This window comes from Rhinopithecus bieti, unplaced genomic scaffold, assembly GCF_001698545.2.
Source record: "Rhinopithecus bieti isolate Rb0 unplaced genomic scaffold, ASM169854v2 scaffold_6380, whole genome shotgun sequence".
Classification (NCBI taxonomy): Eukaryota; Metazoa; Chordata; class Mammalia; order Primates; family Cercopithecidae; genus Rhinopithecus; species Rhinopithecus bieti.
This window is the reverse complement of record NW_016806642.1, coordinates 4,844,455-4,868,863: the sequence shown is the minus strand read 5'-3', so window position 1 is coordinate 4,868,863 and position 24,409 is coordinate 4,844,455. Positions and strand designations below refer to the sequence as shown.

The 24,409-nt window shown below is 38.5% G+C and overlaps 1 protein-coding gene across 3 annotated transcripts in view; it reads left to right on the top strand.

The window, feature by feature from the left end:
• Positions 1 to 24,409, top strand: part of CACHD1 (cache domain containing 1) — a 231,708-nt gene that overhangs the window by 103,893 nt on the left and 103,406 nt on the right. For 2 of the 3 annotated variants that reach the window (XM_017877195.1, XM_017877194.1), the window contains exon 3: positions 10,033 to 10,181. The exons of the other annotated variant lie outside the window; for it this stretch is intronic. In XM_017877195.1, the coding sequence (XP_017732684.1) occupies positions 10,033 to 10,181 (149 nt within the window). The remainder of the gene's footprint in view (positions 1 to 10,032; positions 10,182 to 24,409) is intronic. 3 annotated transcript variants of the gene reach the window in all.

Here is a 24,409-nt window from a genome sequence, read left to right as displayed (position 1 = left end):
TGTGACGTAAAATGTTAGAGATTATTCTGTGGCTCCTGCTCTCTCCTCCTCCCAATTCTCAGCTTCTCAATTTTTTTCTAAGGTGAACAATAGGTTGAACTTCTTTTTCCTTATGAAGGAATAGATGGTAAACTTTCAAGGCCTGGGCTTATTTCAGATGTAAAAGAATCTGGGGTCAGGGGCTCCTGTTACAGAGTGAAGTGAGAAGAAGTGGGTTGAAGCCTGCCTTTCCCTTTGTTTCTTTTGTTATGATCTGGTTGTTAAGGGTAGAGTGGGGTGAAAAACAGGGCAAGAGTCCATTGAGCCCTTGAGTTGATAACCTTGGCTTTTGGGAGGCTTGGGTGTGTATTGCAGTGACTCTCCTGAAATACCCAACACAAACTGTTATCCACACCAACCCCATTATAACCTTGAAAGCAAACGTTCATTTTGCATGAAGAAAGAAGCTAAGCTGCTGGTCTCAACTGTTTTCCAGGGCTTAGCCTCCCCCTGTTCTCTGGCATGTCAGCACTTGCCTTCTGTTTTTTCCATTGTGCTCCTCCCAGCTCAGCACAGGGGCCCCACCTCTCACAGGATCAGGGTATGTGACCCTGGAGCCCAGACAGCCTTGCACATAAATCTTCCTGGTCCACCTGCAGATCGTCTGTCAGCAGCTGCCCTCCTTCCCTGTTGGATGGGCTATTCCCTCACATCTGTCAGACTACGCTGAAGTCTCCACAGGCCAATGGAAATTCAGACTGGCCCTGTTGCATCTCCAGGTCTTCATCTGTCTTGTCTTGTATCGTTGCCTGCCATGCCCAGGCTCTGTCCTACTGAGTAATTTCATGAGGCCCAAACTAGTGGTGATGAGGAGCCATATCATGACAGCGGGCAGTTGCTATCAGTATACCTTTCTGAACAGGTGCTGTTTTGGGGGCAAGTATGGACTGATGTTTGTGTCTTCCCCAAATTCATATGCTGAAGCTCTAACCCCCAATGTGATGGTATTTGGAGGTGGGGCCTTTGGGAGGTAATTAGGGTTAGATGAGGCCATGAGGGTAGAGGCTGCATGATGTGATTTAAGCTTTTGTAAGAAGAGACAGAAACGCTGGAGTCTTCTGCATAAGAAAGGAAGAGACAGACACTCTGACTGCCATGTGTGGATACAAGAAGATTGCCATCTGCAGGCTAGGAGGGAGGGCCCTCACCACACACTGACTCTGCTGTCATCTTGATCTTGGACTTCCCACTTTACAGAACTATGAGAAATAAATATTTGTTGTTTAAGCCACTCTATAGTATTTGTAGAATAGTTGGAGCTAAGACAGCAAGACTTGCTTTAGAGCAGCTGATATTACCTAGGAAGCAGGTCAAGATATGGAACTAGAGAGGCCCTGAAATTTCTGATTGGTTTAAATCAGATATGAGTAATAGTCATAGGTTATCTGTCTTTGTCTACACTCAGAGGAAGATCTTTTCAATATGGCAAATAATGGTATATTGTGTGGGGGCATGTGACATTAACATCTTTAAGTCTCTTCTATGTGCCAGGCAACAAATAAAAATGCATAGTGCAGTGGTTCAAGAGGATGAATTTGATCTAATTATTCTGTTTATTAGCTGTGTGACCTTGGGCAAGTTAGTCAATTGGAATCATCTGTAAAAATAGCATAGGGTGATTACCACGGGGTGTTGTGAAGATTAAAAGGCATCAGGTAAAGTCACATGTCACACAATGCCCTAAACATAGTCAGCAATCAATTAGTTCTAATTATTGTTCTGTTACTGGTTTGTTGGGATAAACAGCGTCTTCAAATGAGGAAAGAACAAGAACAGTGTGAAGCAGAAAGTGAGTGGAACAAATGGTGAGTCCTAGGAAATTTTGGAAAAGAACAGAGAAGGCTTCAAAGAGGTTGAAATTGGGCTGGAACCAGAAGGAATAAGTAGAATTTAGATAATTTGATCTGGGAGAGTTCATATTTTTCTTCAGTTTGAGGGAGGTTGTTAGCAGAAAGAGAACTGAGCTAGAGATTAGAAGAAATGGTCTTTTTGTTTTCTACCTTTACTCAGCACCAACTTGGGCAAACCACTGAGCCTCGATTTCCTTGATTGTAAAACTGGGACAGAGAAAATATCTGCTCCGCCTAGCTCCCAGGGTTGTTATAAGGCACAAATGAGACAATTCAGGTAAAAATGCTTTGAAAATGATAAAATGCAACAACACAAGAGTAAGGTCCTTATTAGAGTCTTAAAACAGGATCCCAGAAAAAGTCTGAGCTGCCCGAGACTGTAATTACCTATCCTGTATGACACAGTGCTTTAGAAGAGTCACTGACAGCTGTAGTAAGGTCATAGCCTACTGCTGACACATCCATCCTGTGTTGACTACTCATCCTTCTCCAAGTACAGAGAATGTTCTTTGGATTCTCCATTCTTACCTAGCCATTGTTAAGTTCCTCAAACAATAATAACCATTACACTAATAGTAAATAGTCACTACCATTTATTTGGCACTTATAATACATTAGACACTCTGCTAGGTACTTTACAAACTTTATCCCTCTTGTTCTCAAACAACATCACAAAGCAGCTATTATTATGTCCAATTTAGAGGTAATTAAGTTGAGGCTTAGAAAAATAACTTGCTTGGTCTCCTTCAGCTAGTAAATGACAGAGCTGAATTTAACTGAAACTTCTTTGACTCCAGCCTTCCGTGCCATTTTGCTTTTAATCTAAGAAAAAATGCTTTCCCCCACAAGACCTTGTGCCAGATTTCCCATGTAGAATTAACCATGAGTTAAATGAATAAAATGGTTAGTTATCATTCAGTTTATTACTTGTAGCTTTATCCTTTTACTTCTAGCTCTGTTGTTAGAAAATTTAGACCCCACAGTATTTCCCCAGTTACTACTACATTTCTAGGCCAGAGACTGTCCACTATGACAGTAAGAATAATCCCTTGTATTTGTCCTAGTTGTTGTATATTCACTGTGTTTCATGTGAACATCACAATAAGTCCTTTAAGGGATATTATTTCTGTTTTACTCATGAGGAACTGATGCTAAGGGAAGTCAAGGAATTTGCCCAAATTCCCAGCTAATAAGTGAGAGAGCTCTATATATGTCTGGACCATTACGACTATTACTAATATAAAGAATAGCAGAGAGTTAGAGCATTTCTTATATCCTGTATATGATGTGCAACATGAAACCATGAGAATAGTTTCTATGAAGAACTTTAGAATGCAATGGTGTGATGTTCAGAGACGTTATATATTTGTGCTTAAAATTATTTTTATGTCACATACATTCAAATAAACCCTGAAACTTACTAGAAAACAAAATGCAAGGTTTATTCTTGAATATTAAGGCTAAAGTTGAAGGAAATAAGGATCAACTATTAAATTCTTACCACTGCACAAAGGTTTTTGAATGTCAAATGTTAAACTTTTCTATGTTCAATAGGAATTTTGCTATGAATCTTCAGTCCCCTAGGGTACATTTCCTGTCTGTGCCTGTCAGCTTCATTGTTATGTATTTTAAATAAAGCTTTCCCTAACATTCAAAACTCCTTCCGGCCCTTCCTTTTAGGAAGCAGACATAAATAAAGTACCCACTATGCCTTTGCATTTTGTTTTCTTTTACCTTTTCTAACCATGTGCCTCCCCACCCCAGTCTTCTGAAGTGTAAAGCTAAGGTAAAAGAGCTTTTAAAAAAGGGCTCTGGGGAAGTATGCAAATGACAGAAATGTCTATGGGAAAATTAGGAGAAAAGAAATTCAGCAAGAAAGAAATTCATTGATGTTGTGATGAAACGTTGTCACTGGAGATGATGACAAATTAGAATCCGTTCCCATGGGGACCGCACGCTACCTACTGATCATTTGACCCATGGCTGGATGTTGGCTAGCCTAAGAATTGACCCAAAAGATGACAAGATGGTTTTAGTCCCGTTGTCTCATCAGCATTCAGAAACCCCTTAGGGGATGAAGGGGAAAGGATAAAGAAGGATAAAAGATGAAAGCTGAGCTGTGGAAAGAAAAATGTTTTTAATTACACTGAGGAGGATTGTGGGTCCACCTGTAGCTTTCTGTTGAGAATGTCTTTGTTTTCTTCTGTCTGCAGGGATCATGGCAGGATACAGACCCAGAATCTGTCTGGCCTCTTGGAAGGTTCTGCATTGGCCAGTCGGTCCTCTTCAGTTTATTGGATACATTCAGGATTAACCTCTCTGTGGGCTATCTTTACTCTGAGGTTCTGTTATGTTTGCTGAGGAGCGTGGGCTTGGTTGGCGTGCTAAAAGAGATTCCTTTTAGAGGGAGAGAGAAAAAAAAAAAAACGCGATAGTGGGACACAAGATGAGGTTTCCATAGTGTGTCACCATCACATTCCTTGTCAGAAGGACACAGGGAGCTCCTCTCAGGCAGTGAGGTGGAGGGAGGCAAGAGCACCCCTGGTAGTCAAGAGACTTTTACGCTCCATATGCCTCAGTTTCTTCACTTGTAAACTGGGAGTCACAATGTTCTCTCACTGTCCTAAAATGGTAGATCAGTCCATTAAGGTGAAATTATTTAGGAAAATACTGAATTCTGAAGCAAAGGAACAATACAAGCACTCTGTTCTCTTTGCCAGGTTACTAACAAACCAACAAAACCCCCTTGAGCAATTTGAACAATTTAAAATAGTTTAATGTAATTTATTCCATAGTACCCAGGTAATATTAGGTAGGCATCGTTTTGGTGGGTTATTTTTTCTTTTCTTTCTTTTTTTTCTTTTTTTTTTTTTTTTAAAGAATTCTTTATAACAAATTGGGTCATATCCCCACCTCTTTCTTGGGAGGTAGGGACAGGGTATCACAGGGTGGAGTGCAGTGGCACAATCACGGCTCACTGTAGCCGCAACCTCCCGGGCTTAGGTGATCCTCCCACCTCAGCCTCTGGGTATCTGGGACTACAGATGCACACCAATATTCTTGGCTAATTTTTTCTATTTTTTTGAAGAGACAGTGCCCCACTATGTTACCCAGGCTGGTCTCAAACTCCTGGGCTCAAGCGATCCACCTGCCTCAGCCTCCCAGAGTGTTGGGATTACAGGTGTGAGCCACTGTGCCGGCCCCTTTTTTATATTCATGGTAAAATTTAACAATTCTAAACTTCTTCAAAGTACTTGATTTTCACAGGAATTTTGAAAAATATTATTAGAAATCATATTAATTTTTAAAAATCTAATTCTTATTATAAAGTAATGAGACCGTGCATAGCTTATGGTATCCTGCCAAGCATTTCACAACATTTGTTAAAATTGATTTGAAAAGAAATGTGGGAAGAGGGTTGATCTCTATATTACAAAGAGAAGCAATGTTGCATGAAGTTTGAAGCCTTGGGATCTGAAGTCAGAATATGGATTTGAATCCCAGCCCTACCACTTACTAGCTTTGTAACCTTGAGCAAATTACTTACCCCTTAGTATCTACTTCTGGAAAATGGAAAAAGGGTCCTAATAGGATCCTTCAAAGAATTAAGTTGGTATATGTATGTGAGAGGCCTAAAATTGTGACTTGTACATAGTTGGCACTCAGCAGATGTTGGCATTTTTCTTAGTAAGGCAAGATAGAATGTCACTACATGAAAGATTGGGGAATTTCTGACTGACAGCTGTGAATCCAAGTAGACAGAGCATGCATTTGACACCTTTTATTAAGTGCCATAGGTGTTTGGACTCCATATTCTTGGTACTTAACTGTCTCTACTGATGAAGAATGTAGCCGAAGGCCCACCCTAACCAGGAAGGCAAAGGCAGACACTCTACCCTGATCCCCTAATAAAACACACCTCTGCCAGGGCCCCTCTCCCATCAACCAGTCCCCTTGCAATCCTGAGAAACATTCAATTCTGCAGCCAGCCCAGAGTTGAGGATCTTTTAACACTTTGCTCTTTGCCTTATTTGATTATGTTAACAGGAATTCTCAGCCTGTGTGATTTGTCATATTTTAATATTTCAAGCCACCATTGCAGCTTCCTTTAGGTTTGGTTTGTCTGAGGCACCACAGCCAGTGTGTGAGCACACAGATTTTGAATTTGTATAAGTGAATGGCTCTGTCACTTATTTTGTGGCTTTGGGCTCATCACTTAACTCATTGATATAAAATGAGAATACCCACACTGTAAGGTCCTGGTAGCTATTAAAATTTTGTGAAGAACCCTGAAATCTCTGCAGCAGGTTTACAACTCATAGGGTACAATCTTGATAATTTTGATGATTTAGATGCAGTGCCTACATTTAGGAGCTTTGCTTCACTTGCTTCAATATGCATATCCTAGGATGGAATTCAGCTGATCCTGCATTTTCCAATTTTCTGTTGTTGGATAACAAGCCACTCAAAACTTAGTGGCATAAACAAACATGCTTACAAATTCTGTGGGTCAGGATTTTGGCCAGGCACAGCAAGGATGGCTTATCTCTGCTTCATGATGTCCATGACTTCTTCAAGGGGCTAATCTGGGGGCTGAAGTTATCTGGAAGTTTCCTGGTTCATGCCACAAACTTGCTCTGGGATGACTTGGCAGACATGCTAAACTGGGGAGCTGCCAACTAAGCACTGACTATGGCCTCCCGTGTGTCTTGGACTTCTTACAGCTTCGTAGCTGACAGCTACCAAGAGTAAGCATTCCAAGAGACAGGCATGTCCTTTTATGACCTAGCTTTAGGAGTTGCTTAGTATCACTTTTTCTGTACTCCACTAGTAGAACCTATCATAAGCCTACCCAGATTTAAGCAGTGGGGACAGGGGGAAATGTAGACCCCACCTGCCAAAGGGGTAGACCCATTAAAGAATTTGTAGGAAATTTCTGTAAAACCACCACACTAGGAAGAATGGCACCACACTGGGATTGTGGTTCCATCTGGGGATAAATTCAGGCCCCTGACTTCTACCTATAGCAAAGCAGGCCATACAGACTCTTGCAGCTACTTAGCCTGCCACTGTAAAATGAAAGCAGCCATAAACAATACGTAAACAAATGATCATGTTCCAATAAATATTAACAGTAAAATTAGAATTTCATATAACTATTAAATATTTAAAATATTCTCCTTTAAAAAAAATTTAAAAGTATAAGAATCATTCTTAGCTCATGGCCTATGTAGAAACAGGCAGTGGACCAGATTGGAATATCTGAGTTTAGCTGGATCTGACTTTTTAAAGTTAGAATCTTCCAAATGTGTAGAAGAAACACTTGCATATTTCTCAAGTGGAGTTGAATATTAAGAGTATGTGTGTGAGAGAGAAGGACATATGATTATAAATTTTGTTTTTATTTTAAAGTGAATTTGTGAAGAAATTTCAAAATTTAGTTCTTTCAATTACATCTTATGTTCATTGTGTTATAATACATTTATTCCCAAGGGCAATAAAGGACTATACACTCTTAATACTCCTAGGTGGGAAATTAATGATATTTACTTTATCAGAAGTCATGACCTACAAAGAAAAGGTAGAACTTGCTTCTTGATGGGGCTTCCAGAAATACATATTGTTGTATATTTTAAAAATAAGTATATTTTAAAATAGTTTATTATTAGAACAGAAGATAAGGTTGATGACTCTCAGGAGTGAATTTTAAAAATCTTTATCACTTCATTAAATATTTTTTCTATGTCTACAATGCCAGGCAGTGTTCTAGAGCCTGAAGATACAGTGGTGAACAAAAACATATGTTGTATGTTATCTTTTAACATCTGGCTATCTCACAAGACTGTGTGTCCTAACAGTGCTTGTAGTCTCATGAGATAGCCAGATGTTAAAAAAAAAAAAAAAAAAAACAGCATTAAATTTAATGTGTGTATTGAGAGGGCTTATATAGGGCATTATGAGAATATAAGGTTTTCAAGCTGGGCCTGTTGCTCTGACATCCTCTACTGCCCACTGAATGTGAAAATCTGGGAAAAGAGGATTGTTAGATTAGTTGCAAGCTGCTGTTTAAAAACCATGTTAACGCATTTGATAATGAGTGAATAGTCCTCTTTCCATATTTGGGCCACATGTGATGGCCTGTTTAATATTACTTTGGGGAAGGAAAAACAAAGAATGAAAAAAATGCAATTGTTGAAATGTATAGGATTTTTTTTTCCCTCATAAGTTATCATTTTGGATGGGTGGAGAATTCAAATAGAAAAACAGTTTGAAACCTATTGACTGAATTACAGATTGGGATAATTTACTGATTTTTCTCTAAATCAAAGTTTTTCTGGGTAACAAAATCATTTATACACCAAACCCTAGTAATGCACAATTTATCCATGTAACAAATGTGCTCATGTACCCCCAAACCTAAAATAAAAGTTGGAAAAGAAAAAATAAATTGGTGAGAGTCATACCCAAGAATAGCTTTTAAATAAAACATCTGGTTAATAATTATTTGACTGCAGTCAGAGGATACTGCTAAAGATTTTTAGAGGGCCCCTGAAAGGGTTATATTAATATCTTTAATAAAATGTGAATTTTTTGCTTAAAAAATTATTTTCCAGCACCTGTTAAAAAAGCAATCAATCGAGGTTTTGAGGTTTCTCATCTGGGCTATTAGTGACATTTGAACCAGGTAATTCTTGGTTTGAGGATGCTGTCCTGTGCATTGTAGGATGCTTAGGAGAATCCCTGGCCTCTATCTATCTACTTTGCAGCATTCTCCACCAAGTTGTGATGATCAAAATTTTCTCCAAATGTCCCCTGAGGATGGCAAAGCCGCCAGTTGTCTAAATTAAACTGGGTTTATATGTTTTAATGCAATGACCTCAATGAGGAAAACCTACTTTATTTCAATAGTCTAGGTCAGGAAGAAGTCTAGGTCAGGGAGTATTGTGAGTCATCTTATAGATTTTCAAGACCCGCAACTCCTCCTTTGAAAATGATAAAATGAATTTGGACAACCCATTATCCAATTAAACACTATACTCATATCCCTTTGTTATGTCTGGAAGTTTTTCTAAACTTTATAGCTTATGTAATTTCTAGCAAGGCTGAGAACCTCAGTTATTTAATTGAGACCCTGAAAGCTATAGAATATCCCTGGAACAAAATCAAGATTTAAAATTGGCTTGAAAATAACAAATGAAGATATTTTGATTTGACTCCATGTTCTCAGCCTGGAAGCTATTGGATTGTGTGAGATGCATGACCCAAAGGAGATGATTAGTTTTTCCCCAGTGTGATCATAATGAATAGCACTACAAAACCAATTAGCTATAATTCTATCAGTCATTTCATTTGGGTAACATTTTATTTAAGGGGAAGAAAAAACAACACAGTTTTCCTTGGAGATCTGTGATGAAGCGGTGGTATTTGATAGGAACAATGGAGGAAAAAGCAGTATGCGCACCAATTTGCTTTTATTATTCTTTCATGAAAGTAAATCATGATGAAGTGTTTGGTTCACAGCAGTTAAGGAAGACATTTGTTCATCTTAAAGGTGTAGCAGACCAAACACAAGTGTATTTCTAAGTGTATATTTCATTTCTATGAATTGTACAACTCCAGGGAATTGCCATTCACATGGAAGACTGAGAGTGGTGTCCCCTGGGACTGTATAGCAGAGGGTTCTGAATGTTGTTTCCTGTCCTTCTGTTATTACCCCCCTTGAAAAACTGTGAGCCCGGAACCACAAGTAGCAGATAATGTCTCTTCTCTTTATTCTCCCAGTCATTGTCATTGCTCTGTAACACGCAGTGCCCACTGTCACGCTGACAATAATGTCAACGTCTTTGTTTTTCTTTTTCCAGCAAGGTATTTTATGGATAGGTATTGTTCTATTTAACGTGCCGTCATCTGTTACAAGAAGATATGATTTTACTGTTGTCTGAGTATCCTTCTATGACTTCTGGGCATTGTGCAATTTTTATCTCAACCCACACAGTGGAATATGACTTGGGTGTGTGTTGTTTGTTTTACTTGAATTTTAATATATGCAGCTTGTGACACAAATTATTAGTTTATTAGGAAACAAATACAATGAGTTATTGTCATGGACTTTCGATTTATTTTGCTCACTGTCATCCCACAGCTAGCCAAAAAAATCCGAGAGAAGTTCAACCGTTACTTGGATGTGGTCAATCGGAACAAGCAAGTTGTAGAAGCATCCTATACGGCTCACCTAACCTCTCCCCTAACTGCAATTCAAGACTGCTGTACTATCCCACCTTCCATGATGGAGTAAGACTTTAAAACTTTTTGTTGTTGTATAAACCAGAAATTGAATTGCTTACATGTTTCATTTCATATTCAAAATACCTGTGTTTATTTATTGCAAATTGTGTGGCTTATTTCCCACTATTTGAGATAAGCCCTTTATCTTTCGATAGACGAGTGATTTTTAAAGAAATGTGATTTAGTGTTCTATAGCCAGGAAATTCCTGGACCCTCCCTACTCACCTTTTTTTCCTGATGAAATTCAAGTTGAGGAATATCAACTATTTATTTGAGTACAGAATCGAAATCTAGAAAATTAGAAATGCTTTGTCATGAGTCAACTATTAAGCCATGTCACTTGCTTAATTTAAAGGAGTGCCTTTTGTCTTTAAAAGAGTAACCAAAAATTCCCACTCCTTACTTTAGTAGATACTATCTTTAAAACTCCTATGGGAAATGTGGTTTCAGATCATATTGAAACAGATTTGTATCTGCATGGTTGAGGATTTTTTATTTATTGGCCTAGTTATATTCATATCTGGAGGGGTATAGGGCTATGGGATGCTGGAAATTGTAGTGGAAAGAACACTTATCTGGAGGTGCAAAGAGCTTAGTTTTAAGTTTGACTTGGTCTTTAATTTAGCTGTGTGTCCTTCATCAAGTTACTTAATGTTTATTTTTATGCTCAGTTTTCTACCAGTGTGGAAAATAATCTTATTTTCTAGTGTTACTTAGAACAAATAAAAGACCTTAATACATTTTAAAAATATGAATGTACATGTTAATTAGTATTTATTATTCCTCTCTTTGCATGACAGGCGCTTTTGTGGCTAGGCAAAGGATGGATATAACTTTTTTGGTGGTTAAATGATGCTTTGTTTCCATAAGCAAGTTTTTACGTATTATAATTTCTTGGCTGGCCTTTGTAGGTAGCAGGGCATCCTCAAGTCATTTTATTTATCCGTTTATATGATGTTAAGATGTGCCTTTGTCTGGCTTACCCTGTCTGTGGCCTGAAGAAACTCATACTAGTTGTTCTCTAAGCTAAATGGAAAGCATATATAATTTGAAATGAGACTGTCTGGATAGGAATTCTACCCCTAACAACTCAATACCCACATGGTCTTTCGATATTTGGTGTCTTTGAGCAACCCTGTCTTTATTTCTGGAAAGAGAACAATAACTAAGACTCCAGGATGTTGTGAACATTTCAGTGAAATCAAACGTGAAAATATTTTGTAAACTGTAATGTTCTAAACAAGTATTCACTGTAATATTAAATATTTGTATACCTTCATATATCAGAGTGAACATTTTAATTTTTGTTTGTTAGGTATTAGTTCCTTCTCACACTGCTAATAAAGACATACTTGAGACTGGGTAATTTATAAAGGAAAAGAGGTTTAGTGGACTCACAGTTCCACATGGCTAAGGAGGCCTCACAATCATGGTGGAAGGGAAGGAGGAGCAAAGACACGTCTTACATGGTGACAGGAAAGAGCATGTGCAGGGGAACTGCCCTTTATAAAACCATCAGATCTCATGAAACTTACTCACTGTCACAAGAACAGCACAGGAAAACCCACCCCGCTGATTCAATCACCTCCCACTGGGTCCCTCCCATGATATGTGGGGATTATGGGAGCTACAATTCAACAGGAGATTTAGGGGGGAACACAGCCAAACTATATCAGATATAATCAAAGATTATCTTTTATAGTGGGGCACCTGTAACTTAATGTTTTGACAAACTTATCACTAACTAAAAATAAAATGAGGGTCCAGTTGGGTTTTGGGCCCAAAGAAGAAACCATTTTCAGGGCAGGGAGAACAGAAAGTAAGGAAAGGAGAAGTTCTTAGAGCTAGATTTATGTGTTTTTCTCCTAGGGAAAGACATGTGGCAATGTCTGGACGCATTTTCAGTTGTCACAACTTAAAGGCTGGAGGAAATACTTGCTCCTGGCATCTCGTGAGTAGAGTCCAGGGATACTGCTACACATCCTGTAACATTCAGGACAGCTCCCCAAGACAAAGAATTACCTTGCCCAAAATGTCAGTAGTGCCAAGGTTAAACAACCCTGGCTTAGCAGATTGGGGATCTTCGTAAATAGATCTAAGTAGAACTAGTGCTCTAGAGGGGGAAAAACCCGAAACTTGAATCGGCTGGCTGCTACTGGTGAATCTACCCAATCACTTGCCACCTGGTGAATTTCTATGAATGTTTCAAGGAGCAACTCAACAATTGCCTTTTCTTCATAGCTTCCAATTACCTCTTTCTTTCCTCTCCTTATTTCATTTTGTCCCTGGAAGAATTTATTGCTCTCTCATATTTATTCCTATAGTAATTTCCATACATCTCTATATAGTGTAGAACTTAATGTATCAGACCTTGTTGTGAGTCAGCCTCCCTTTCTGTTCTGGGCAGGAATCACACCTCATCTTTTTTTACCCCTAGCACCTGGCCCTTGTGTTTAATTTTTGTACTATTTGTTGGCATCTGAATTGATTTAAATTGATATAGGACAGAGTAAGAAGGTGCCTACTCTCTCGAAATGTGTAAGTTACTGGGTGGTGGAGTGGCAAAAATTGAGCGTAATTAATAGGGCAAAATGTGACATAGCAGAGAGGTATTGTGGTTCCTCAAAGCAGAGAACTATACCAGATAGGTTGTATCAGAAATGATTTTATGAACTTTAGAAATATGCCTCTTACTTGATTTGGCCATTAGGAGGAACATCACAAAAATATATATAATATAAACATGTAAAGAAAAATATTGTATTACCATTTAGAATAGAGAAAATTGTAAATACTCTAAATTTCTAGCAATAGAGGATTAGTTAGGAAAATTGTATCACATCCATATATATGAGATGGTAAGATGCAGCCATGCTGTTGAAGCTGACCTGTGAGAATGGTCCGACATGCATACATTACACTTGATATTAGCCAAAAAGCCAAGAACACACATGTGTGCATTAAGTTTGGGAGTAAAGACAGTGATTTCCATTTTGAATATGTTGAGATAAGGGTTCAGGTCTGGGACAGAGGCCATCTAGTTTGGTAAAACCCAGTGGTCAACCTTTTTGTTAATACAATGAAACATAAAATGTAGTTTCTGCCCTTTGGGAACTTCTCATTTAGTTGAGTTGAACATCCATGAGACCTTAACTGTACCCCTAGAAAAATACATACCGAGTAAACAGATTAGTAGGAGAGAATATTCCTCCTTCAGAGGTGGGGCCTCTGCACTGAATGCTGAAGATGCAGTATTGTCTCCTGACCAGGAGTAGTTGACAGAGCCAAGAACTGCTTGGGGTGGATCTTGGAAAACCAAGGCAGTTCTGAAGGTAAAGCTGAACAATCAGAGAATGTACAGATAAGCAATATAAGGAACCTCCTTCAACAAATTTTAAAGATACCTGACAACAGAGATCTTTTGCAACAGGAAGCGGCCTGTAAGGATTCCCTTCTATTATACTGTGTCTACTTGGCTTTGAATGGAGCCCACTTTCCAGTGAAATGTGTGAAGGAATTTTGGGAGTGAACCCTGAGCTGATACTTTTCTAAACGTTGGCTGAACACAAGCACTTTGTAAAATTAGAGGAACACCTCAGTTTTTTAATGAAGACTTAAAAATGGAAAGAGTTCGTAGTATGTTGTTAGAGTGAACAAAGGTACAAATTCTCAGGTCCCTCAGAAAGTGCTTATCTACGTATTGTAATGGCTGGGGTGCCTGCTGAACACATTTTCAGTTCACCCCTTCCTTTTCTCTTTTTGGAGACAGAGGCTCACTCTGTCACCCAGGATGGAGTATAATGGCGCCATCTCGGCTCACTTCAACCTCCACCTCCCAGGCTCAAGCGCTTGTCGTGCCTCAGTCTGCAAAGAAGCCGGGACTACAGGGGCGCATCACCACGCCCAGCTACTTTTTGTATTTTTAGTAGAGATGGGGTTTCACCATGTTGGCCAGGCTGGTCTCAAGCTTCTGACCTTAGGTGATCCACCCACGTTGGCCTCCCAAAGTACTGGAATTACAGGCTTGAGCCATGCTTGAGCAACTGCACCCTGATGACACTTTCCTATATTCCAATCCTTCCAAAAATGTCTCCATTTTGAATCTCAGCAACTTCATGTTGGAGTTAGGTGAGGAAAGGAAGATCTCCTAGTCTTTTGAAGCAGTTTAAGCATGTGATTAAAAACTTTTTTTTAATAGTAGGGAGATTTGGTTTTGAATCTCATGAACTCGTGTGTGGACCTTTGGAAGTCACTTATTCTGAGCCTCAGTTTCCTCGTCAGGGAGATGAGGATAATGAGAGTACCCAACTCACATGGTTGTTATAGGGGAGATGTTTTTAGGTTGTACTTAGACATTTTTAAAATTTGATTATGTATTTATTTCAATATTCACTATGTTAACAGTTTTTTTTTTCTCTAATGGCAATAGCAAAGTTTCTTTTAAAAGAAATGTAGCTGAATAAAATTGAACTATTTTAAATGAAAACATTAAGTGAATGTGACTAAATGGTTGAAAGTGATAGAGATGTAGTAGTGACTAAAGTTCATGAAAAATGGGCTCAAGGTTACTGCTAAAGTCCTTCCAAACGGTAAGATATTATAGTTCTATGAGGCAAACTCTTTCAAACGATTTATGCCTATGGACTGTATCTTGCCATGTGTGTATGTATTAATACTGCTTTTATAATAAATATAAGTAATTGGACCTCAGATAAGAGACCCCCAGTCTTAGTTCTGAATCTTCTTCATTCTTAAGTCATCTGGGCCTTATGAACTTTTTTTTTTTTAACCCAGCACTGACCCAGTAGTATGATGGCTGTTTGTTATTAACATTTTAAGTGCCTGTAGCCTATTAACCTTGCTTCTTCTCCAAATATATTAAAGATTAGTTAGAACTAGACAATGTTTTTATAAGTAATTTTAACTAATGGTTAATTTTACTTTTGTCTCAGGCCTAACTTTTCATTTTAATGATTTATAATCCATATTTGGTTTTCTTCACTAGTGCTTGATAGTACATATTTTTTAAAAATAAAATGCCTAGTTCTGAAGAGAGAGGAGCTTTAAAGAGCTCTAGTATAGAGCATTCTGAAGAATACACCCTGAAGGCTATAGTATGATGACAACAGAGAGAACCTGCAAAGTGGCAGAAAATTAATTTTTCAGATGGGTTTGATACTTTCCTTCTCAGACCAGTCAACTCTTAAAATTCTTGCACAGGAACCTTAAAAGTTAATTATTCTGCACAAGGTGCTGCATAGTGATTAGGTACTCTGTCAATGTTTGTTGTTGAAGGAATGGTCTAAAGAATTCACATTCTTCAATATGGAAAAAAAAAATAGGCTAAGTTTAATCAAAAACAAACTCATTTTCAATGGTATCACTTTAAAAAACATGGTTTTGAGAGTGAGCTTATTTATTTATATAATTTAATTCGCAGCTCCCTTTGTGTTCCTTTAGTGAGGTGCTAGGAATGTAGGAGATCCTGGGCTCTCCCACAAGGAGTGAACAAGTGCATAATTACACCCATGGACTGTATCTGACCTGCAGGTATATTTTTTCGGCCCTCATGTGTTTTAAAGGTTTTTAAATTTGTAAATTTTAAAATCTGTTGCCAACATTTAAACTTCGAAAGATTAGCAATTTAAAATCCAAAGTATCTGTCTTCTCATGAAAATCAGAAGATTTGGCAATACTGGATCTACACTGCTGCTTAGTAACAGTCTGCTTTCATGAAGAGCAGCTCCCCTTTCAAGACAGGGGATGAGTTCCTGATCTGATATGTTATACCCAACCTATTTCCCTGATTTATATCACCTGTTTGGCCCAGCTTAGCATGTGAATTTGCAATTCCTGACCTGAAAAGACCATACAATGTTAATAGATTTGACTTAAGAAAAATGTCTTATCCATGTGCATTCTCTGCTATGCCAACTTAAAAATGTCCATTCTCATTCTCTCAAGTTTTAAAGAATATAACTCCTTTAGGCATAACACTAAGAATAGCTATCCCTGAAACCCAGCCTTCCACAGAGATGAGATTCTGATGTGTGCTTCTAAAGCTATTGTTTATTCAGCAGGCCCTACTGATCCTTGGTTTTTATATAAACAAATCAATACTTTTTTTTCTTCTTCTTCTTAAGACAGAGTCTCGCTCTGTTGTCCAGTCCGGAGTGCAGTGGCATAATCTCATGCCTCAGCCTGCTGAGTAGCTGTGATTACTGCATTCTTCATCAGTAGAGACAGTTAAGTACCAAGAATACGGAGTCCAAACACCTATGGCACTTAATAAAAGGTGTCAAATGCATGCTCTGTCTAGTTGGATTCACAGCTGTCAGTCAGAAATTCCCCAGTCTTTCATGTAGTGACATCCTATCTTGCCTTACTAAGAAAATGCCACACCTAGCTAATTTTTGTATTTTTGTAGAGATGGGGTTTCACTGTGTTGGCCAGGATGGTCTCGAACTCCTGGACTCAAGTGATCCACCTGCCTCAACCTCCCAAAGTTCTGGGATTATAGGCATGAGCCACCACACCGGGCCCAGATCAATAATTTTATTTTCCACATCACTTAATTGATGTATCTATTTCTTTCCCCAATTTCTTCTATAGATTTTACTACCTGTTGGTATTCTTATTTTTTTTAATTTTTGGTGTCTTTATTTAAAAGAAGGGGCAAAGGGGAGAATAAGCTAGGGAGGAAATACTGGAAAGATGAATTTAGATTTTTATTCTTTTTTGTATCTCCAAGTGGGGTTCAGTGCTGTTATCCTCATTTAGTTAATGCATGTTAATTGACTAATCATGGTAAGAACTGACATTAAGGCATCTATGTCTGGCTTGATGAGCAAATCGATGCTCTGATGGAGCTAGAGTAAGTAAGCAACTTGTTTCCAAGGTTCTCTGAAGTCAGTCACCTGGAGCTGGAAGACTTCAGCTGAATAGATAATTCTCTCAGGGGAGACTTAAAAAGCTTCACTGATTCCAAAAATGAAGAAACTCTTGGAACCATTGTCAAATTGGATTCCTGCTATTTTACAGGGAGCTCTTTGAGTTGAGACATCCACTGAGATTGATATAGTTACTGTGGAAGGCAGATAGGACTCATCTCATCTTCTAAGAACACAAATTTAGTGCATTTCCAGCTGGCACCCACTTGAATTACATGATTTCAGGAATCCCATCTTATTCAGCCTCTTGAGGGTATTGTGCTGCAGACAAAGCAACTAACGTAGGTTCTGATGCAAGAACACAGGCTCCTGATCATAATAATTCTCATGAATAGCACCATTATAACCGTGTTAGATAGGGTTCTCCAAAGAAGTAGAACCAATAGGGGGTGTATGTGTGTGTACATACAGAGAGATGAATATTTATTGTTAGGAATTAGGATTGTGGAGGTACGAGTCCAAAATACATGGTAGGCTGAAGCTGGAGACTCAAAGAAGAGTTGCAGTTGGAGTTCAAAGGGAGTCTGCTAGGGAAATTTCTTCTTGCTTACGGAATGTCTGTCGTTGTTCTACTAAGTCCTTCAATTGATGAGGCCCACTGATGTTACAGAGAATAATCGACTTTACTCATAACCTATTATTTAAATGTTAATCTCATCTAAAACATTTTCTTCACAGAAACATCTAAAATAGTGTTTGGCCAAACCTATCCGGGTAACATAGCCCAGCCAAATTATCCCTCTTGCCCTTTTACCCCTTTTGTCTTTAGAAAGGGTAGAAAATTATACTGCTAAACCTATCATTAAAATTAAGGTTTTGTTAACCTTCACATTTAGACTAGAGAAGGCTAAACTCTCACTTACAGAACTTTCTACCATACTCTCCTGCACTGCTTCTCTTAAAAAAGTTACTGAGCTGCCTGGAAAGGAATCTCAGCATTTGAGTGATTATTTTTTTCCCTGTAAATTGGTTGTGTATTTTGTGGCGTGATTTAGATGTTGTATACATTTCTATAATAGGATTTCAAGTTCGTTAAATATTATTGACATCATATGAGCCAGAGGTAACTTACTCAGAGAGTTGTTTTTAATTTTGATGATTAACATGCTGACCCATAATGTTCAGGTTCCTGTACTTAGCTCTTTAGGAATTTATAGTAGATTTAAAAGATACAATTTCTGTTCTTAAGGGACTTAGCTTCAAGTCCAGGGGTTTTTCTGTTTTGTTTTGTTTTTTAGTTATTTGTTTTTAAAATGAACTCAAGCATGAGCTGCTCTCATTGCTAAGAAGAGGCAAGTCTTTTTATTTTATTTGCAACTACTCTGGTGCAAAAGAAGTATCATAAGCAGTAAGTTCAGTTGTGATGTAAATTATACCCGAGTCATGTAGTACAAAGAGTGGATGGGCCTGGACTCTGCCACTTTGCCGTGTAATCTTGGGACGTTCACTTAAAGTCTTTGGTCCTCAGTTTCCTCAACTGTAAAATGAGCAATTTGAACTATATTTCAGAGACTCTTCCAACTTTGAAGACTGATTTAATTTTCCTCAAGCTCCTTAGAAGGTTGTTTGTTTGTTTGTTTGTTTGTTTGTTTGTTTGTTTTTAAACTGGAGCCATTTGCCATTATAGGCAACTTTTCCTGCTGCTCAAATTAATAAATTCTGGATTCCATGAGAGAGTTTGTTTTCATCTTTTTGAGAGTAACCTTATGGGGGGTTGAAAGATGATATGCAGCAAGACTCACAGAGTTTAAATCACTCATTCATCCATTCATTTGAAAAAATAAAGGCTTGTGGAATGGTTTATGGAAGAAATATTTCAGCTGGGTATTTAAGCAGGAAAAGGGTTTGAATATATGGAGATATGGAGGAAGGGCTTTCCAGGAGAGGAAGCTTAATATGAAGAGATCCCATGCCTAGAAATGACCAGGAGCACTGAAGAGGAACTTGTATATGGAGCAAATGATGGAAGAGGCAGCTAAGAAGTTGGATCAATATTAGATCGTAAGGATCCTCAAATGCTAGGCTAGAGAATTTAAACTCTGTTCAGTAGGGTTTAGGCTCCATAAGTGAAGTAAAGAACAATGTCTATCTTTCTCTTGCTTCTATATCTACGGTCTGACACATAGTAGACACGCAATAAATATTGATTGCTTGAATGAGGGAATTAATTTATGATTCTTGAGAAAGGGAGTACGATGGTGAAACCTGAACTTTAAGGGAATTTCACTTCTTAATCATGTAACAACTGGAAGACCTACCTGATTTCCTTTATGTAAGCAAAGAGCAAGAGGAGGCCTGGACTTGGATGTTGGCTCCTACTTCTTGAGTTGATTTTGGGTAACTGAGAGTGATGGTACCAGGTGCTAAGGCATATTTGTTCTTTATGTACTCTCTCATCTTTCTTAGTTACTTTAGTTCAGGGACTCTGTCATATACAACTGTATTCAATACCTTGCTTAAATAGGCCCTCAATATTTGCCAAAGGAGTTAGTTTGTAGTAGCATAACTGACTTTGTCTTTAGTGTTTGAGTCTCAGTCACTATGATGCTGTCAGAATTAACAAGCTACTTCCTTTCTGGGCAGAAATTGAACAATATTATTAAATACTTTTTTGCCTATTGATAACAGTCATTGTTTTAATCTGAACAGTTTTATTACAAGCTCTGATGTGAAACATGTTTGATATTGATTTGGTTATCTCAGTTATCAGTTATGCTTAATAATTTTGTTATATGCATTTTGTATATTTGGGAATGTATATTTGGGAATATATATTCCCAAATACCTGCATACATGGGTATCATTTTCAACTCAACTTGTCTATACCATCTTCAAGGCAGTCAATGTATAAGACATTGTACTAGATACTGTCTGATGGATAAAGATGAATAACACAGTATGTACCTTCAAGAGCTCATAGGACACATGTAGAGTAAGCTAAGGCAGTCTGTGGCAAATGTCATGAAAGAAATCCAAAGACTTTTAGAGGAGGAAGAGATTATGAACAAAGGCCTCCGAATGCTCAAGCTCGGTGAAAAAGTGGTAGTCAAGGCCTTGAAGAGTAGAACTTCCACAGATAGATCTAGGGGAAGAATGCTTCAGACCAGAAAACAGCAAGTGTCCATACAGCAATTGAGGATGGGGAGGTGGAAGACCCAGCTGGCACGATGGATAAAAGAAACACCATGGTGGGCTTGAAACACTAGGTCAGCTACACAAATTTCTCTCAGTAAGCACTAGTTTTAAAGCAAGGAACAGCTGTGGTCAGGTCTTGGGTAAATTAATTAGTTGGCAAATGAAGAATAAATGATGGTAGAAAGGCAAGTTGCTTGTCAAGTTGGGCCAGTTAGATAATCACAGACAAAGTAATGACACCTTAAGGGACAAATGTACAAAAGCAAAGATGTCCAGGGACTGGTACATTATATAGAGTGTCAAAATAGGGATGTACAATATGTGGAATATGGCAACTAGGTTTTCTTGGAGAGTTTGGTAAGGAGGAAGATTAGAAATGACAGCTCCAAATTTTAAATTGAGTATTTTAGGAGATGGGAATCTATTAACTGAAGGGTGAAACTAGGAGCAAAAGAAGACTTTTAGGAGGAAAATGATGGATCCAGTATAAACATGCTGATTTGGAGTTGCAGGTAGATCATTCTTGGGAGGTGTTTGCTAAGCAACTGAGATTAACCTGCAGCAGCATTTTATTTTCATCCCACAACTTCTTTATTTTCATGCCACAAATATTTTTACCCCCATAACTATGTCATGTGCATGGCAGTTCAGGTAAAAGGGAAATTTGAGATGTCTACTTTTAATGTTGTATTAATGTATAGGTTTGTACAGAATGTTTCAAGACATAACAGCTGACCCATAAGTTGGCAACTCCTGTTTTTTTCTAACCCAATTTTAAGGTAGTGCACATGGAAAATATGATATAAAATGTTAACCTTATATACATCTTATTTCTTATTATAACTGTTTTTATGAGAAATAAGATATTGTGACTTAGGTGCTTGTAACTTTTGTTTCTTTGTTATCTCTGTGTCACAAGGTCAAATAATGTGACGAGCTTGGTCCTGAACAACTGAGTTTAAATTTATTGCAAGTCGTATTATTTCTCTATGAAGATGTGTTTTGTGTTTATGCCCATGAAGTGTTGTATGGCAAATCTTAGTCTTTCAAGTCATTTTCACTGCCTTATCTCACTTCCATTTCCAATGCCTTTAAAAATTATTATTACCTGCAGGCCAACTAAATGTTATAGATGGTCTTTCTGGATATTGGTACCAGAGGACTGGAGTTAAGCTCAACATTTAACAAAGATATTACAGAAAGCTTTGTATTTATGAAAGCTTAGTTACATATGTTTATACTTCAGTGAAATACTTTTTTAGGCCTGTTCTTCTTTAAACATTACGTTACTTACATTACATTCTTCATATGTTCCTCTGAACAACCTGGTGGGGTAGAAACTGTCTCTGCCCACCTCCCTCATTCCCACTTTTACAGATTAGGAAATAGGTTTAGAAAGTTTATGGCAAGGTAATCCCAGCACTTTGGGAGGCCTAGGTGTGTGGATCATCTGAGGTTAGGAGTTTGAGACCAGCCTGTCCAACATGGTGAAACCCCATCTCTACAAAAAACACAAAAATTAGCTGGGCATGATGGTGGGCGCCTGTGATCCCAGCTACTTGGGAGGCTGAGGTAAGAGAATCCGCTTGAACCCGGGAGGCGGACGTTGAGGTGAGCTGAGATCGTGCCATTGCACTCCAGCCTGGGCAACATGAGCAAAACTTCGTCTCAAAAAAAAAACAAGAAAGAAAGAAAGGTTATGGCAGGACTTAGTGGATGGAGAGCTGGGTTTGGAATTTAGGTTTCCTGATTCCAAATGCTGTTTTCTTTTAATGGTACTCTGACCAGTAGTAAAATTAGAGTGGGTCATCTGCCAAGTGAAATGCTAAACTATGTATTCCTTCTTAGAATTCTACTTGAGGTTACTAGATGACCCTCCAAACTTTCTAAATTGGCTAACATGCAGCAATTTGTATCATTTCCCTGTGTGTGCTTGTGTGTGTGTGTTAGATAGATGTCTTTATGTTTAGGAGTCTTCCTGAGTACCCTTGTAGCAGAAAGTGCCTGCATTTGGATCTGCTGAGAATCTAGCTTCCTGCATTTTTCTGTGCGACCTTCATTGAAGGAAGAATGGGAAACCTGCCTCACTGCTTATGCTATTGAATTTCACCAGCTGCCTTTTAGGGATTTTAAATAGAGATGGTTTTGTGATTTTTCTTTCTTTTTAAAATCTGATCTCTGTAGAAAACTGCCTAGCAGACTCTACCAGCTTTAAGAAATAGAACCTGTCTTAGCTGCAAAGCAGAAACCATTTTGTGCATTTTTATTGTGAAAAATACCAAAGCAATTTCAAAGAAGGCCCAGATTTACAAATCTATCTATAATCTCTTTCTGGGGACTTGACTTATCTGGTGCGATGATGTAGATATCTGTCTTTACACTCTAGCTTTATTAACTTGTTAATATTGGGATAGTATTCCTTTTGTAGAATCAGCCATAAGTATTCTGCATCTTATATTCTTCTGTTTCTTTAACAGAACAGGGAGATGTGTGGACAGGACTCTTCCCTCCTCGGTGCATGTGTGCTGGTAGATGGAACCAGTTAATCTCCAAGGTCATCTGCTAACTCTTAGTTGTTAGTGCCTCTCTTTTGTGTCTGTGCCATACCACTCACAGTTGTCTGCTGTGTACTAAATATCAGTGTGTGTGAGGGGAGAGAACATACCCAATTTACAGTCTCTGGTCTCTAGTCCTGGGAAATCTCAGCCTCTTAGGCTTTCTATGTGTATTTATCCAGCAGACATTGACGAAACTTTTGCTCCTCACAAGGAGACTCTGAGCTAGGCCCTGGGTATAAAGAAACATAAGAAAATACCTCTCCCTTTGTGTCTACCAAGCAAAGGAGAAGGGTGTATAAATAAATAACTGTCAAGTGTGTCAAGTCCCTATTAGAGGTCAAGTGGCAGGATGGACAGGGGTGCTATGGAATGGCAGAGAGGCAGCCTGCAGACCCCACCAAGCTGCTCTGCCCAGCCTGTTCTCTCTTTGATTTTTCCAGATACCCATCTTCTTGTGCCCCCCGTCCAGCCTAGTGATGAGGAAGATAAGGATAAATGTTTAATGTGGTTGTGCGCCCACTTCCAATCCACCCTAGATGTCACCTGTGCAATTTTCCAAGCTTTTATGAGAAAGTGAATTGAATGATAATACCATCTTTTGAATATGGAAGTGAGACACAAGGTCACAGCAGGCCCTTATCTCCATAGTCTGTTGTGGTAGGGAAATGGCGAAAAAGAAATATGGTTGGTCTGTGTCATACTTAGACTTAATAGAGAGGGAGACACTTTATTGCTCTGAAAATCTTACCTTCCAAGGGCATTTGAAACCAGCCCTTGTTTCCAATCTGGCTGAGTTGCTGAACCCTGAAGGTTTAATCCTTATTACTGATAAGAAAAAAAGAATGTGACTTATCACCCCAATCTCTGCAGTGATGCAAGGAAAAACTATTTCTCGGAATGTGATTACATGTTATTTGACAGCTTTTTGGTTGGCCCATTTATTTAGGTGTTTGAATAAGTAAACTCAGTCAAGGGGGGGGTTGAGTATTATTTACTTTATAAATGTGATAGTTCCTTTTTGAAGTGATCCTGCTCTTGCCCCTTTCCTCTACCATTCAAACAGAGTTTAAATATTTGCCATTGCAGATGTTTGATTTTTATCTTAGCTCTTTCTTTGTTTAACTTTATTCTTATGGGTGGTTAAGTGGACGATAAGGAGGTTCTTGTTTAATTCTTTTCAACTGGTGTTGCTCAAATATTTGGAGAGCAGATGCTTCCCAGAAAGAATGAGCAGGAACCTGGTTGAATGGAGGTGAAGAGATATGTGTCCGTGTCATATCACAGTAAACCAGACCCTGTGAGGCTGTTACTAGGGCCCCGGGGCCTAGTAGGCCTGAGTGTTTCTCAGTGTCCAGAACCTTCCTTTAGCAGCTCCTGCAGCTACTAGTGAAGGGTTTTCACCGCCTTTGTTTTGCAGAAAAACGTGTGCTGTTCTAAAAACAAAGCTTGGTAATTCAGTGGCACTCACAGCAAAGGCCCGCTTGTGTTGTGAACTCCCCTTGGAAGCCTCTCAGCATTTCTTCCATACCCACTTCTGATCGGATACCAAGTTTTGCTTTCAGAAGAAATGATTTTTTTTAAACCTTTTGCA